The sequence below is a fragment of the Phlebotomus papatasi genome, chromosome 3 (assembly GCF_024763615.1).
Source record: "Phlebotomus papatasi isolate M1 chromosome 3, Ppap_2.1, whole genome shotgun sequence".
NCBI classification, from domain to species: domain Eukaryota; kingdom Metazoa; phylum Arthropoda; class Insecta; order Diptera; family Psychodidae; genus Phlebotomus; species Phlebotomus papatasi.
The window spans coordinates 30,990,223-31,007,728 of record NC_077224.1 but is presented as its reverse complement, the minus strand read 5'-3'; the positions used below and the strand labels follow the sequence as shown (position 1 = coordinate 31,007,728).

General features: G+C 31.7%; 1 protein-coding gene across 16 annotated transcripts in view; it reads right to left on the bottom strand.

Annotated features, from left to right (window-relative positions):
• LOC129805265 (syntaxin-binding protein 5) overlaps positions 1-17,103 on the bottom strand; it is a 146,826-nt gene extending 129,723 nt beyond the window's left edge. For 14 of the 16 annotated variants that reach the window (XM_055853049.1, XM_055853052.1, XM_055853051.1 and 11 more), the window contains exons 1-2: positions 16,583-17,103; positions 15,341-16,150 (exon numbers count right to left, since the gene is read on the bottom strand). In XM_055853049.1, coding sequence (XP_055709024.1) covers positions 15,341-15,460 — 120 coding nt within the window. In that variant the 5' untranslated portion in view covers positions 15,461-16,150; positions 16,583-17,103. The remainder of the gene's footprint in view (positions 1-15,340; positions 16,151-16,582) is intronic. The other 2 variants (XM_055853055.1, XM_055853053.1) reach the window with 2 other exon arrangements.
• Between the last annotated feature and the right edge of the window lie 403 nt (positions 17,104-17,506).

Sequence of the window (17,506 nt, the reverse complement as noted above, 5' to 3'; positions counted from 1 at the left end):
TAAACACGTGCAGGATCAAGAAGAACCTAATCTAATTATTCACAATATGCTCTCTTCTGGATCACTTCCTTCTCATCGGACGTCCTTATTACATAATGCGTTTTTATTAAGTTACCCAAAGGACTCACTTTATGACTTTCTGTTGCTGAAAGTTTTACACAATTCGAACTTCGATGAATATTTTCAAGTCCTTTCTGAACATCTTATCCTAACAAATTTATAAAACCTCTCATTATTACGCTACCTCACTTAGTCTTTTATTTAATTAAAATCTTAACATCCTAATTTCATTGAACTGCAGTTTCATGCCAGAAATTTTACAGAAGAAATTCGTTAAATTACATTTATGCGAATCTTCATTCTCAATGATTTTCTATATGGTGACGGAAAAGGTAAACTGGAGAGCTTTTAGCTTTGTCATCTCACTACTATATGGCTAAGGGGTGTTTGCCTGGAGAAACTTTTATTTGGCGTTGAGAAATATAAATATACATAAATTATACATCTGACTTGGGGAACTGAATAATGATAATTGGTTGAAGTTGATCAATCAAGATTTTCTGGAAAATATATTTTCTCGCATCCTCGATTTTATCACATGAGTATTCACGCTAAAAAAAATTATGTCCATATTGAAACAAATTAAGGTAAAGTACCCTTTATTCGACCGGTTCCTCTATTCGACCGGTAGATTTATTTATCCAATTTAATTATATTTGCTATAATATTTTGTGTATGATCTAACATTAATAGGTCAATTATTCTTTAAATAATACGAATCAGTGACAAATTCATAGAAATTGATGAAATTCACCATCAAATATTCAAAAATTGACCCACCGGTCGAATAGAGGAACCCGGTCGAGTAAGGGTACTTTACCTTACCTAAGCTTTTGTAGAAAAAACAGTCAAATATAGGCATAAACTCCTTTAGATTTTGGAAAATCATTTATTTATTCTTTTCTTTGTTTTATTGGCTGAAAATATAATGAATATTTTTGGTGTTTGGTTGGCAGTACTCATTTACTCAGGTATTAATTTATTTTTCTATATTTTTGTATCACTCTGGCGTTTAAACGGTATTTCTAAGAAAAAATCACAAACCCGATAAGCTCATACGCACTATACACTAGCTTTTCCAATAGGTGGTTAAATCAATATAAAAGATTATACAAAACGATAATAAAATCGTAAAAGTATTTCTCGAAAATTTACACCCTCCTTGAAACTTCAATCTCCGAGTAATTTTAACATTATATATCATATAATATTATCCCATTGCTTCCTTCCCCTAAAGCTATAATTTAATGAGAATTTTACACCACGTTCTTGAAAAACTCATTAACTTATATAACACCTAATGTGTATTATATGTATATAAATGCATCAAACATTATATGTCTCTACTCTAACCACTATTTTTTAACATAAATTTAGTTCAAAGAGTAAAGAGTGTAAATAAGAACGCAAAAAGCTCTTCAAGACATCAACCTTTCAGCTTTTCACCATTTTATATTGGATTCGTTGATGCTTCACTATTGTGTTCAACTCTTGACGTTACAAAACGATTAAGTGTACTGTAAGAGTGATCATCAACCTTTTCAATATAACTTTCACAGTTAGGAGTCTCAACGACGAGTAATATAGCGAGCATACTATATAGTATCCACTCGTCCTTGTAGACATAACAACATATACATATATATTCATTGAGGTAAAGACAAAATATTAGGGGAAATATTACAGTATTTCTATTGGATGTATGAACATGATTTGGACTAATTCTTCTATAATCAAATTTACTGAGTACATATTTAATTTGGTGTAATTGAATCGATTTTTATTTATTCCAAACGCGCAAACATGGTAGCAAGAGCTCATAATAAATGAAATAATTTTTGTATTTCTATTTATTAAATACATATCCTCATGTAACAATACTCATCTTTCTATTCATATAACATAAAAACCAGTGATAAGCCTAGATCAGCTTATAGAGGTGCGATTCCTTCGTTGCAAATTTGGATAGTGACAAACCAGAACGGTATTATACATAAATAATGAAAAATTCGTTTAATAATTCTTAAGGGGTATGAAACATATCGTTATTAATGAGGAAAATTGGATGAGAAATGCATAAAAGTGTCTGAAAATCTTTAAAGTCGATTATCTCGGAAACTATGAGAGATAGAGGCCTCAACTTTACATTCGTTTAGAACCTCTGTCAGCGACCCGCGAAAATCCGCGAAAAAATTCACAGATCGAGAATTGTATATGTTACCCTACAAATCTTCGAATATAGACTCACAATGTAGATAGAAACAGAGAGAGAGAGAGAGATTGAGTGCTATATATATATATATATATATGGGAAAAGCTTGTCCGACGACACTTCTCCCGCTTTTTTTCCCGCCTGATGCTATTAACAAATTTTCTTAAAATTGAAATCTTTAAAGTGAAATAGTATTTCGAGAACTGCTCGACGAATTAAGAATTAAATTAAGTTAAAAAATTAAATTAAGAAAATTAAGATATTCTGATATTTTTCTTAATTAAGAAAATTAAGATATTCTGATATTTTCTTAATTAAGAAAATGGCGGCTTATGATTTTCAACATCAGGGATATTCAAAACATATTACCTGTGAATTTCAGCTCGATCTGAGCACTTTGAGAAAATCCGAGGATTACAATAAGTGTGAGTAGAAGGAATCACACCCAAACTCCCAAGATAGGAGTTCATGATGATTTTAGGTGAAATTTTTTCCAAAAAAAAATTCAACCAATGATATTAATTGATTGGTACACTTATTTGAAGTATTCTAATGTGATTTTCATTGAGAAATTTTAAGAATCGGGGTTTTTAGAGCAGATTTTGTCTTTTTTAAAACATTAAAAAAAACTCCCAAGGTAGGGGTTCATGATGATTTTTGGTGAAAATTTTGTGATCAATAATTTATTCTCAATATTTTTCTAAAGATTTAAAATTTACGAACACCCCGTGAAAAAATAAAATTTTGATTAAATTTTTCGAATTCCGGTTTTTCAGTAAAATATCAACTGGATTGCTTTACCCGATGTCAGATATTGAATTCAAGTTTACGTAACCTCTCCATAAGTCTAGTAAAGTAAATGCTTTATGTTATTTCTCAAAAGCAACTCATATATTTTTTCAATGCAAGATAATTTTTAGAAATTTTCTGTATAACATTTTTGTGTTTTCACAGCTTTACAAGAGTGTCTTTTGAAAAGTTTAAAGGTCAAACTCCTCTAAAATGCGTATTCTCCAACTCATTTTAATCAAGACTGATTTCATTTTCAAAAGTCTTGAAGACCAAAAAAGTCGGAACAAGTAACATTAAGTAATGAATCGATAATGAACTGGTAATTGATTTTTTATCAAAAATTCAGTTGTATGACTTCGATGCTATTTTGGGTTAAGTTGAAATTAATTTAACAATTGGGTTAAATAGGGCATTAACACACCTTCACACAATATCGATGGAAAATTTATGGAGTCCTCAATAGGTTCAAGCACTTTATGAATTTTCCTTGATAACCATACCGGCCTTTTTTTAACTTTTCGGAATAGCAAAACTTGTAATTAAATTTGAATGTCTTAAGGTCGTCTCAGAAACAAGCATGGGCACCGCGACTGATAACGCGATTGAACCCAAAATTTAAGATATTTTAATTATATTTAATTATAATAATGTAATAAATATGATAAAATCTGGCAGAGATTCAAACCATTTTTTGCGAAATCCAAAGTCGATCTAAAAATATTTCATTTATGATTTACAATGCATGATGCTCAATCACTTCTGTTACTTCTATACCATTTCTTAACTCTTTCCGGACCACAACATATCCAGCGAACGAATTTCAGTAAAACTCACTTTATTGTAAGTCTTAGTGGTCAAATATGATACTTTTATAGAGAAAGAATTTTCTCCGCCTCTGGGAAATTGGAAAACTCATGGGAACTCTCGTCCCCTAAAGAAAGCAAACGATACAAACTTGGACAAACTTCAATTTTCCAAAAGCCAATAATATCAATGTTGTGAATTATTTTTGCGTGTCAAATGACTCCTTTACAATATTGATCACTAAAACAAGAAGAATTATTGACCAGTATCTTCTGTGATGTCCAGGAAGTGCTAAAAAGGACACCCAGCTCCTGCTTGCCAACAGATTCCTCAAAATATTTCACAGAATAACACTTTAACACACATTTCTCTTAACAGGATGTTATTGCAGACACATTAAGCTTTCTCAAGAGCCAAAAAACACTTCCTGGACAATCAGAATTCACCAAAATCTGGAAGAATAGGAAAAACTTCCCCGAAAGCAATCTCCTTCGCTGCCAAATGTCAAAATTATCGGCCATATTGACAAAAATTTCGCTCCCGCTTGAATTTTCTTACAAGGTTGGTGTCAAAAAGCAAATGGCGGACATTGGCGGGATAACCTTACATTTGATCTCTAGATTTTTGGGGACGAGAGTACCCATCAACTTTGAACAAGTTTTTTGAAAATTTATGAAAAAATTGTTTTTCGAATTTATGTAATCTGTAATTGTTAGTTATCATACTTATTGGCCCCGAGAGGTTTTTCCTTATTCGGGTCTAGAAATATCAAAAAAGTCACAATATGTGCAAGGAAGCAGAAAATCGAAAATTCACGATTTTTGACCAAGAATATCTAAGCTCAGGAGTTAATTGGGATCCTGCAAAAAATATCCTAGATTTGGACATCCTTATAGTTTGTAATTATTCAGAAGAATCGGAATTTTATCGATTCTAAATAGTCTAAAAAAATTATTTTTTCCATGGGTACCCAGAGTCCCAAAGGAGACGAAAGAGTTAAAGATTTAACCCATTTATCTTGTTATACTGCTCCTTAAAATTATTCTTTTTTTATAGCTTTTCTGAAGGAAATGTGAATAAATTAAATTCAAAGTGAAAATATGGTATAAATATGACATTAACATAGGTGTACAATGAAATATGGAGATAAAAATATATATTCAATTATTTATTTGGTCATTATTATTATTTTGCAATTTACTGCTTCGCGCAAACTTTGTCGTTTCCCCTATATAACATTTCTTTCTCCATCGTCTCCGCGATAATAACTTTATCAGCAGCACACTCTTGCTTCCCGGTCTCAACTTGGATGGTAAGGTGAAAAGTTTCACTGGTGTCTTCCTGTTTTTCTTTTCATTCCCATCAATTCAGTTGTTCGCGGAAAATTTTACGAGTTTCTCGAAGAGCACCACCACAATAAAATACACTTTTTTACCCCTCCCTTAACATTATGAGAAAAACATGAGAAAATTTCCTTCTATTGTTCCTATCTTGAAGCCTACATTCATTTTAAAGTGAAAACGTGCTTCTAACATATTTTTCTTGTTCTTTCCTTCTTGTTGCCACTATTTTGCTAGTCTCCTGTGTATTTTTTGTAACATATCATCACATCTCCTGCCTAACTCGTCCTCTAAAATTGAACGAAAGAAAAAAAAAACTATACAAAATGAAGGGAAACCTGGGGCAAAGTGTGACAAGTTGAAACTTTTAAAATTTTATTTCTTCCATAAGAAAATAGACACTTCAAATAATTATCATATTCAGCATTCATGATTCATCATAAGCGTTCAATTTTTAATTTATTCGAACAAGGAATTTAGAAAGTAAAACATATTGAAATTTTTGAGCACTCTTTAGAAAATATCTTTTTTTTTTTATAAAGAAACTATTGAAAAAATATTTTCTTGTCAAATAACCTTTGGAAAGTAACTTGAAAACAAATTTCTCGTTATGAATAAATTAGTAAATATTCAACATTTTTGGAAAATTAAGGGAACTACACATTGGGAGCAATTTTTATTAAAAATTGCTATGAAGCTCGTGCATTTGTGCACAGATAAAAATATTTCTTAAAATTGTTCGTAAATGTTAAGAATTGCTACTGGGGACTTACGAAATGCTCTAAAGCAACTAAAAAGTTCGTAAAAGATTGTAATTTTTTCATAAACATCGTTCGTAATGACAAACTTGTTAAGCATTTTTATTTTTATTTTACAAACATTTGTTCGTAAATGTTCGTAAGCACACAGAAATACGGGAGGGCCTGCATGTTTGAGACGCGGTGGATTATTCTTTGATTTATTTATGTAAATGTGACAAAAGCAACAACCGAATTATTTTAATAAAATTTATACCCAGAAAGTATGCTAACGCTATTCAAAGTTTTAAAATAATTTTCTGATTTTTGAATATAATGCTGAAAGTCAAAACATAAAAAAAAGTGTGTAACACATGCCGGCTCTCCCCTAATGCTCGTAAGATTTTTCATTTGTTTGTAATGTTTTGCCAGATAAACAAAAAATTACAAACAAATGTTTATAAATGAACAAAAAATGCTGGTCAAGTGATTATGTTACGAATAATGTTTGTGAAAAAAGTACAAACTTGTACGAACTTTCTAGTGGGTTATATGATTTACAAGTATTTCGTAAGTTCCCAGTAGAAATTAACAAACATTTACAAACAATTTTACAAAATATTTTTCTGTGCAATTGAAAATTTTAAAATTTCATCAAAAAGACAATTTTTGACGAAAATTACTGCCAATTTCCCCAGAAAAGCTATGCAAGCCATTGTGAGGAGACCTCGGCCTCGAGGCAGACCTAGGACAAGGTGGCTGAATCAAATTCAGAATCTTGCCTTGGAACGCCTCGGGATCGAACCCGAACATCTTCCTGAAGTGGCGGAGGACCGACAGGCGTGGGCTGCTAGATTGGATGTCATGGGCCCGCGACCCCAATAGGGATAAGCGGTTGAAAATGAATGAATGAATTACTGCCAATATAGAGGCCTTTAAACACTTTAAGTATTATATAGTCCTTAAAAAGCACATTTTCCATCAAGATGGAGTAATACGGTCAGCAAAAAAGTTTTATTGTAAATCTTACAGGTTTTGTGAAAGTTTGTGAGAAAATACCCATTCTGCCACATTTTACCCTAGAATCCCCTATATTACTTTTTACCTTATTCTCTTACAAATTTAGAATACAAATGCTTTGCGAACTCCCCAACGCCTCTCTTAAAATAACACAATATATTGCATGTTATGTGAATGTGTAAGTTTTTTTCATCATTTCTATAAATCAGCACGTTTTGATGATTGTGTGGTATAAAAATATTTCTCACAAATGAAAAATTTGTCATTTGTTTTGTTTGTGAGTTATTGGTCATCGAGATGAAGTCATACAATTTTCACTTCATCCCATGCAAAACACTGTCATTTATTGTAGTCATAGATTATATTACCAATCGATAAATGGATTTTTCTGCAAGAGAGATTGGTTCTCAAAATCAAACTATGCATTATAATTTAATTTCAATGCATCATCCTAATTGTCCTTCTTGCTAATTTGATTATATGTGATTTCTCCCTGAATCAAATTATATCATTTGGTTTTTCAAAGCAATTCCCCCGTGTTCGGATTATAGTATGCAATATCTTGTTAAATGATATACAATACATGTGAGGTATTCTCCAATATTCACTCATCGTAATTCACAAGGTAAATTAACAATATTTATCAAATTTACATTCCCCTACGAAAAATGTAAAAGTACGATTTTAATTGTTAAAATTATCTTCTTTTTTTAAGAAAACGTATACAATAAAAAAATTGTTAAACTTAAAAGTAAACTTACATACCATTTCCTATTATATTAATTTAGTTAAGTAAAGAAATAAATGTAAATACATTTCAGCTGATTTAGATTCCATTGAATTTAGATGAATACATGAGTTGATGCTAGATTTTGAATTTTCTCGGGCTTAACCATTAGGTGGTATATTGATTTTATCTTACTGAACAAATAAATCTAATGGGTAAGATTAAAGTCTAATATTATGACTAGAAAAGGGATCTAAAACGTTTCAGTTTTCTGGAAAGATGAAAATTTAGCATTTAATATTGTACAAAAAATAGTTGGGCATTAGGTAATTGTTTCGAAAAAGTAGCTTGTTTGGCAGTTATACAAAAAATAAATTTGTCACGAATTTGAATTCTCTCAGCAAATTTTTCAAATTGTAATGCTTTTTAACTGCTCGAACTCCAAGAAAGAGCAGTTTCCACAATCGAATTTTTTTTTTTCAACTTCTCACCATCCTGGTCGCCAAACAGTAATTTTATGATGGAAACTGATTTACAGCCGATTTAAGTAAACAAATTATTCTTCATTAAATTTTCCAAAAATTTCGTAGAAAAAAAATGTCTTTTTTTAATGTACAGGGCCTTTACATTTTACATTTATTGGTTTACAGTTGTTCGTTTTATAGCATTACATTTTATTGTATGTTACAAGGTTCCTTTCTGAATGCTGATCTTTTTACACTTTGTGAATTTGATCTTATCAATTACACACTACAAAATTTCCTGCATAGAAAAAGTAGAATTCTATCGCTAATAAAAGAAAATTATAATCGTTTTATATCATCCGATGAAACCAGACGAAAGCCTTCTAGACTTATTGAAAGTCCCTATATATTTTAACAAAATTGTGTTAAAAATCAGAGAGTCAACTTATGAAGGGTTCAAAAAGACTCTAATTACTCTTGATCTCTATCTTGTGACTGATTAACAAAAAAAAGCATGATTAATTTTTTCGAAACTTCAAAAGTACAAAATTTACCAAAGTATAATCTCTTGCTAATAACACAAAATCGATCATTTATATTGTTTTCCTTATGTAGGTGAAACAACAAGCTATAATTTTTATTTCAATAAACAATAAAACGTTTTCCTCATTACAAGTTTATTTATTGATTTTGGAAAATGCATTTTAGCACAAAAAGATAACAAAAGAAAAACATTAACATTTCTTATATTTTATATTATACACTTGTTTCTTTTCTCATACAATTTTGCCATTTGGTTTTACCACCTTTCATTATATCATGTGCGTGACGATTGAACTCTTGTTCTCCTTATACATTAGAAATTAAAAGGATTGCGCCATGGGGCGGGGATCTCAACATTTTGTCCTCACAGATTCCATTTAAATATGTACTATACACATTCAATATTTACCAGTCACATAAAGCCACAGAAAAGACTTCAAGTCACACGGTCGAAGAATATAAAATGGATTTAATTAATGTTGTGTATGTGTTTGTGTTTAAGACCGGATTAAATATTCGTGAGTTTCAAGGAATAACTATGTTGTACAATAGGTTTTTTTTATACTTTCCAAAAATGACAAGCCACACGAGTATTAATTTCTAATTAGCAGATGTTGAGGAGACAGAAATGTTTTTCTAAAAACGTTTATCCTTAAAAAAAAAATTAAAATAAAGGATAAGACTTTATTTTAAATTAAATTTACAATGGTTCACCAAATAGATAATAATGAACACAATTGGGTAAATATATGATATATGAAGGCTTAAATCTCCAGAGAGCTTCCGTTATAATTTGTTAAGGGTTAATTTTCTCGAAACAATCTACGCAAAGTTATGTTTTATTTATATAGATATATACACGTGTATGTGTCTGTATTCCAAGGGAGAAATTTATGTAAATATTCCATACAAACTAAATATACAATATCAAATTCTGTGTGTACAAGCTTAAAAAGCATATTTGCCTTTAGCCACATCGGGATTTTCCAAGTAAATTTCAACATTCATAATATTTTCTACTTTTACCATGTTTTTCCATTCTATAACTACACAGATTTCTTATAAACTGTCTTCTTCTCAACTTTCCAAAAAAAAAAAGTAAAAGATGTAATATTTTAACTCCTAAACTAACGATTATATCGTTGTTTTGGCAACACATTTTCTCGTATATTTTTTTCATCAAATGTGATGATTAAATAAAATAATCCGATCCGAGAAAAAAATCGTATTTCAGAGGGAGGGAGAAAAAATTGAGAAAGAGAAACGTTTTCCTCACATATCTTTTCAGATATCAAATAAAAGAAACGTCATTATCAACACCTGTCGTCTCAAAAAAAAATACCCTGGACCTCTCATCCTTCTCTTTACTCCACAGAATCAGTCTATTATCAAGAAAACCTCTTTTCTGGTTTTATCAATACTATACAACTTTCTTACCAGAAAGCTTCATTTCACTATTAACCTTTTTATCCACACCGAAAATTCTATAACACATGTTTTTCATATTTTTTACAACTTATATGCTATGAAGAAAAAAAAATTGTATGCAAACACCCAACTGTGTAATTAAAAAGAAGATTTGTTATCTACAAAGAATTCTACATATGAATGTAATCCAAACACATTTTGCAAATAAAAACTACAAAAACAATTATTAAAACATGAAAAACAGATTAAGAGTAAATTAACCAAGAGGGAGGTAAAAATATATCGAAATTAAATGTTTGTAAAATGGTTTTAGGGTAACAGTATTTTTGTTAAAAATAGGGGTGGAAATGCGTCTTAGGTTTTGCAGAATGCTCGAGCTCTTGTCTTAACCAATTCAGTTTTGTCAGAAATTTCAATATCTTTCCAACGAGCCCAAACATGACATCATTATTCGGATCAGAAATACGCTCTCTAAAATCTTTTGACATTTGACCTTGAAAAACCATTATTAGGAATTATCAGAGTGATTCAACGGTATTTTCGTATACAAACGAAATGTCCACCTAGGCAACCTCTAAATCATATCTTAAAATGAAAAAAATTGCGCGACGTGTTTTCCAGCAATCCTAAATACATATGGTTTTGAAGGGGAGGGGAGGATTGGGGGGAACATGAGGGATATGTTAATGGTCCCTAATGGGTCGACTCATGGGGGATTGAGTCCTCCATAGGAGCATATTAACGATCCTTGGGTCGACTTAGGGGAGATACCCCGAAGGTTCCAAATCAGTATCTCTGACCATTTGGCCTTTACAGTTGGCGGCAGCCGGATAGACGAATAGACGGACAAACAGCGTGACGCCATTTCTGAGGTATCGATTAAAACGCACAGATATTTTAAGATAAGTGGTCCCCAAAGGTGGAATCTCATCTTATTTTTCATTATAAAATTGAGGATATTGAATTTAAGAAATGATTAATAAAAGGCGATGCAAAATGCTCAAACTCACGAGATAGAGCTATCCGAGCTATCCGTAAATTAACTTATTGCATGATTTCTGGGTGTATAACGGTTTATAACTGATTAATTTAATTCACAAATTATATATAGGTAATATCAATTCCGAACTAGAAACTTGATTACGAAGTGTACAAATTAGAAAATTTTTGTGATTAGTAAAATGCTTCAGCAAAAATAAAAAAAAAATCAATTACGATTATTTACACAATTTATTACCGATTGGAACTGACATCACCAGGTTCGAAATTTCAATACCTTTCCAAAAAAACAATCAAAATTTAACCAAATCGGTTAGAAAATGATCCCTCCAAAGTGATTAACCTTTGACCTTGAAAAATACAAAATGGCGATTTTTTCGGTCATGTTTAGACGAAATGTTCGCCTGGACTACCTCTGAAACATATACGAAAATCATTAAGCTCCAGGACAGTGACAAGTTGAAAAAAAAGCTTAATATATAACTGCACTCTTTTTGAGTTCAAGCAGTAAAAAAATTGGTGTGACTATGAAGGTATCACACCTCAAAATTAAAATGGGAAAATTATTTATGTTGTACTGACAAAAGTCACGATTTACTGCATTCTCTTCTAGTATACGCAATGAATAAGGCAATATATATAACATGAATTGCAATTTATATAAGCGAAACCGTGTACTATCCTTTACAAGACTTATTAAAATTCTGAAAACATCATTTACACAAATCAGGAATGAAATCTGTTGATAACTATCATTGATGATTATAATCATTCACTCAAAGAAGTTTAACTGCGCTGTATTGTTCTTACAATTAAAATGTTTATGAATGTTCTAACTTCATAATTCATTTAAATGGAATTCTTCAATTACTAATTATAATTTTGTGCAAATTCGTGAAATTAAGTTTCTCATTATTCTACAAAAGCATTCCTTAAAATTTAAGTATTTAAAGCTTTTTGTCTTCTTTTGTCCAGAATTTAATGAGCATCATTCCACTTATTTATATTTTCATGTTTTCTTTAATTTTATAATTTCAAATAAAATACTCTCAAGATCATAAAAATAAGAACAATAATTAATATAAATTACAAGTCACATTTCGCTCAGATTGATTTATACTTAACTCACTTAGCTACATAATAAGCTACAAGTTATACACTCTTTTTAAATTCTCATCCTCAGAGATTGCCCTAATTCGGTCTTGCTTTGCCAGGATATCGCAATTTTTCAAATATGTTAAGGACAATTCACCATCCACCCTCTAAAATACCGGAATTGGACAAAGTTCAATTCTTGCTCCTCTGTTGTTTTCGCTTCTTATTAATGATTTACCCTCAGACTTGCCAAACTGCTTATTTTCCATCTTTATGTAGATGATCTTAAAATTTATGTAGAGGGAGATCCCTCAAATCTTTTCCAAGATTTTGGTCTTAATGGAAACCTTTCCAGTATTGAGGACTGGCCATAATTAAATGCACCAGTTCTGAATCCTAAAATTCTCAAGTTATTGTTATCTCTAAAAAAAAAACAGTGTTTTTAATCTTTATCCCTTACGGAGAATTTATCCCTTTTTTCAAACAGATTAAAAAATCTTGGCATCATCTATAATACAATCCTCTCGTGGTCTGATCACACCTTATGATACATTCAATTTTTATTTGTCATGATATATATTAAGTTTTCAAAAAGCATTATCAAATCTTTCTCAACGTAAATAACATAATACAGCAGCTACACTGTCTACCTAAATGCCAATAATTTATGTCCTATTTGGATTTAGACAGAGAGCAATGAGGAGAAAAATCACTTTATCCTTCCGCACTGTCCATCAAAATTTATCGAATGGTTGGTATATTAGGTGAGATTTTGTATAATATAATCGTCACAAAATTTTATGTCCTTTGATCAGGCTTAAACTTTGTCAAAATGTTTCAGCCACTCTCTCATAATGAATATTTCGCCCCTTGAAAATTTTAATACCTCTCAAGTCCTCAAGTATTACAAAATAATTTTTCATTAATTAATATCCCAAGCCGAATAACGTATAATGTGAGAACAGGCTTAAAATAATCACATTTAATACAATTTTCCCTTTAAAATTTTCCCCGATTTTATTTCTGAAGTGTCATAAGTACACATAATTTCAGTCAAATATTCTGAACATTGTGTTTAGGCTTGCCCTAAATTGCTTTCACACTCAAATGCTAATTATTTTATTACAACTTTAAGAATTTAGTATTTAAAAAAAATTGAAAACTTTGATGAAAAATATGTTATTTTAGCATAATACGCCACTATTCTTAGACAAAAAACACTGATGCACTAAATATTTCTCGGGATTTCACTCAGATTTTTCACGAAAGCGACATATTGCTTAAGAACATTTTCTTCATAAATTATTATGAAAAAAATGATTTTTTACTAATTTGTTAATGAATTAACATTTGTGAGTTGTGTATTGCATATCATATGAAAAAATGTCACTCTTTTACTATTTCTAGAAAAATCTTGAATACGTCAATTAATAAACAAGAATTTGGAAAATCTAAAATTGCGGATAAATATTCAGTATACATACTTCTTTAGATATAACCTGATTCAGAAAGTACAGAAAATTGAATATTATAAATTTCAATATTATGTTATATTATAAAAAAAATATTATAAAATTATTTTAAATCGATTATATAATAATCGAAAAATCGAGAAATCTTCATATTACGAATGTGGATAAAAGTTACCCGGCTATCCGGTCTGTGTCTTTCGAGCTTAATAGCATATTTCTCAAACTAAAGAAGAGATACTTGATTCAATTAAGGGCAGAATCACATTGACAGTAAAATGCTCACCGTCACCGTCAAAGCCCTCACCGTATTTCGTTGATTTACGCATTTTCATTGCAATTCTTAGGCAAATTCTCAATTACCGTATTGCCTTATCTCATACTCGATAGCACTAATAAGTGAAAATAGTATAATAAAATTGAATAAATAAAACGAAAATTCGATAAACGGTGAGCAAAAAAAAACTGTAGGATTTTTTTACTAGTTTTTTTCGTACAGTTTTCTTGCTCACCGTTTATCGCATTTACGTTTTACTTCTTCAGTTTTCTTATATTATTTTCACCTTAGTGTCACAGAGTATGAGATAATGTAACACGGTAATTGAGAATTTCCGTAAGAATTAAAATGAAAATGCGTAAATTAACGAAATACGGTGAGGGCTTTGACGGTAACGGTGAGTATTTTACTGTCAATGTGATTCTGCCCTAACTTCGAAAAATATAAAGAATTATACATATCTACCATTCACATATTATTGCATATATTATTTTTAGCAGTGGATGGAAATCCCAGCACATTCGAGTTGAGTTACATTAAGAATCTCACCTACAATAAGCTGATCAAGGTTTATTAATGGTTTTCGCATGAACTCTCAATTCATTTCCACTCTTGCTTAAAAATTAATGACCTTGTGACCATATAGCACTAAAATCTCTAGCATTTTCCAATTTTGCTGAATTTTCGAGCCCCAATCTCTATCATCTGTAGCTATTTTCCTCTTATCTATTCGAATTCTAGAGAGAGAGGGAGAGAAAATAATCGACCCAAAAATTTCTACATATGCACCGTAGATAGATACTGAATCGGTTATTTATCTTATAGGGAAAACCTTGATAAGTTTAGAGCAGCCGATGATTCATTTATTAACCCCAATGATCCTTTTCGTTTGCTTAAACAACGTATAAACAGTCAAAGAATTCTAATATAATTCTTCAACATTTTTAGTTTGTGTTTGTGTTTTTTTTTCAGGACCTCATGTTCCAACGAAATAAATAGGCTAAATAATATTGCAATATCTTTAAAAAATTATATACTTATAAATGAAATCAAAAATATTTAAAACGATATAAACAAATTTTACTACATTTTTTTCTGTAGGACGTATTCACTAGTGCATTGTTATCAGTTATCAATGATTGTAATATTTAACGATCATTTAAGACTTTTGTTTCTCTTCAAATACAATTAGTTGCTAACTTCTTCTGTCAACAATTTCAACCAAAAAAAATACACAAAAGATGAATAATTATTTTTAAAAAAAAATTGTATAATTTTTCCATGACCAGACTTTCACTTTTTCTCACACTTTCTTTGTCTGTGAGATTTGATTTTAATAAAAATTAAAAAAAAAAGATATATTTTCAACTTACCCTCTTCATCTGGAAGTGTTCAGGACGCAGCGACTCTTGAATCTCCTGCTCAGGCTTACTCTGCTGCTGCACAGTGGATCGAAATCCATCGAGGACACCTTTAAACGTAAATTTCTTCATGGTGCCAAGAAAATTGGACTAGAGTCTCTATTTAGTTCAGGAAAAAAAAACCGTTCACTTAAGTGCAGTTTTGTGTATCTGCAGAGAGAAATGCCGTTTTTTGCTCACTTCCGCCCAAGGGGGTCCTCACACACTATCCACCCCCAAGGAAAATCGATTGTGGTGGAAAATGGGTAATTTATACAGCACCTTCTTACTCAGATGTGACTAGAAGACATCATATCTGCAGTGTGTGGTTTTTCTGGTCGTTTTTTTTTATTTCTTGTCCGGAAAAACTGGTGATTGTGATGGAATTTGGGCCACAGAAGGGGGCCACTCGCGAAGCAAAAATGCTGGTGATGGTGCGTCGGAGGGCAGAGATGAACAGAAAGAACCAAGGATGGTAAAAGAAATGTGCTGGAAAAAAGCACTATTCACAACGAGATAAGACTGTCTCACAGACGCCCAGGAAGGGCCAGAGCACTGTCCGCACGGGCGGGAGATGTCTGTCTCTCCAGGTCTGACGGTCAACAACTGATGATGATGAGTCCGTCGCTAACACGGAAGTGGGACATGATAAGAACGCTTTAGAATCACCACGAACACTGCAATGTCGGGCTGTGCGGGCTTTCACTCGGCCAAGAATTTTCCACACACACACAAAGGGAGGAATAAGGGGTAGTTGGCGCGAGGTATACAGCAGTCTTTCTCCTGATTGTGGGGGAAAATTTCATGAAATTCAGAGATTGGGAAATTTTGTGAAAAATAATTTACTCAGTGACTAAATGCAAATCCAATTTCAATGGAAAAAAGTCATTTAAAGAAAAACCCCAAATAACATGCAACCTTGGTCTATCCACAACCAGAGGCGCTAATTTTGTCTCTTTTTGTGAACTTATTAAAGTTCAAATTAAAAAAAACTCAATAATTCAAAGAAAAGGCAATTTTATATTGCAATAAACATCCCGTCTGCATTATTCCGAACCGTCCGACCACAACCGGAAAATTCTTACATCCCAGTTTGCCGTGATTCCACGAAAGGAAAACAAAATTGAACAATTTTTGCATGCGTTAAATTGAATTTTGGAAAAATATTGATGAAATTTTCCAGAGACAGATTGAAAGCTTCAGAGGCTAACAAACCCTACTCCTGCCACGTCCCAGTGAGATCAATTCGCCAGCCCCTGCGCCGGAGACTCCTGCCAGAGCTACCAGCTGCCTCTCTCACGCCCCAATCTCTGGCTGTGTGTGTTTGAGTGAGATGGACCGCTGTCCCTGACGTGTGGAGTCGACCCCAATTTTCGCAACAACCACCAGCGCAACGCAAATCTCTGCGCCTCCAATAAAATGCCCTTTTTCCTGCTGTTTTTCCACCACTTTTCACCAATTCCACTTCGAATATGACGTACTTGGCCAATGCGCAGAATTTTCCTCACAGCTTTTGGCGTAGAGATGTTATTTAGGCAATGGGCAGCGCTTTTCCTGACCTTGCCACACGGTGACTTCACCAAAAGCTTATTGGGCACACTTTTAAGTCCTTTTTCCACAAACTTTTAACACTTTTGCACAATTTTTCACACAGATTTTCCGCGATTTTTCCAACTAAGACACATCACAACACCGTAATGACAATTCTGTTTGCTGTCACTGCAATTTTGAAACATGTCAGGTGGATTACCCCATAAAAAATTTGTAGACATTGCGAGCGGATATAAAATAAAAAAATTAACTTCAAATGAAATATTTCTCTCTTTTTGACTTTTTTTTAATACAAAATAAAAAGTTGTTCATTATTATTCAACAATATTTAAATAACATTTAAAAAATAAGAAAAAGTAAATAAAAATCCTTTGACTTGTTGAATTGTAAATTGTTTCTACAGTGCCCGCTCTCTAATTCGGATCGCTGTAATCCGGACGAGTTATCAACGGTTACATTTAAAATCATTTTGAGGTCATGTATGCATGTGTGTTCAGCAATGAAAATGAATTTTCCTGTGATGTTTTTGTTTAATAAATTAAGTATAATAGCATAGAATTCTCTAATTAGGTCTTTTTAATCTTCTTT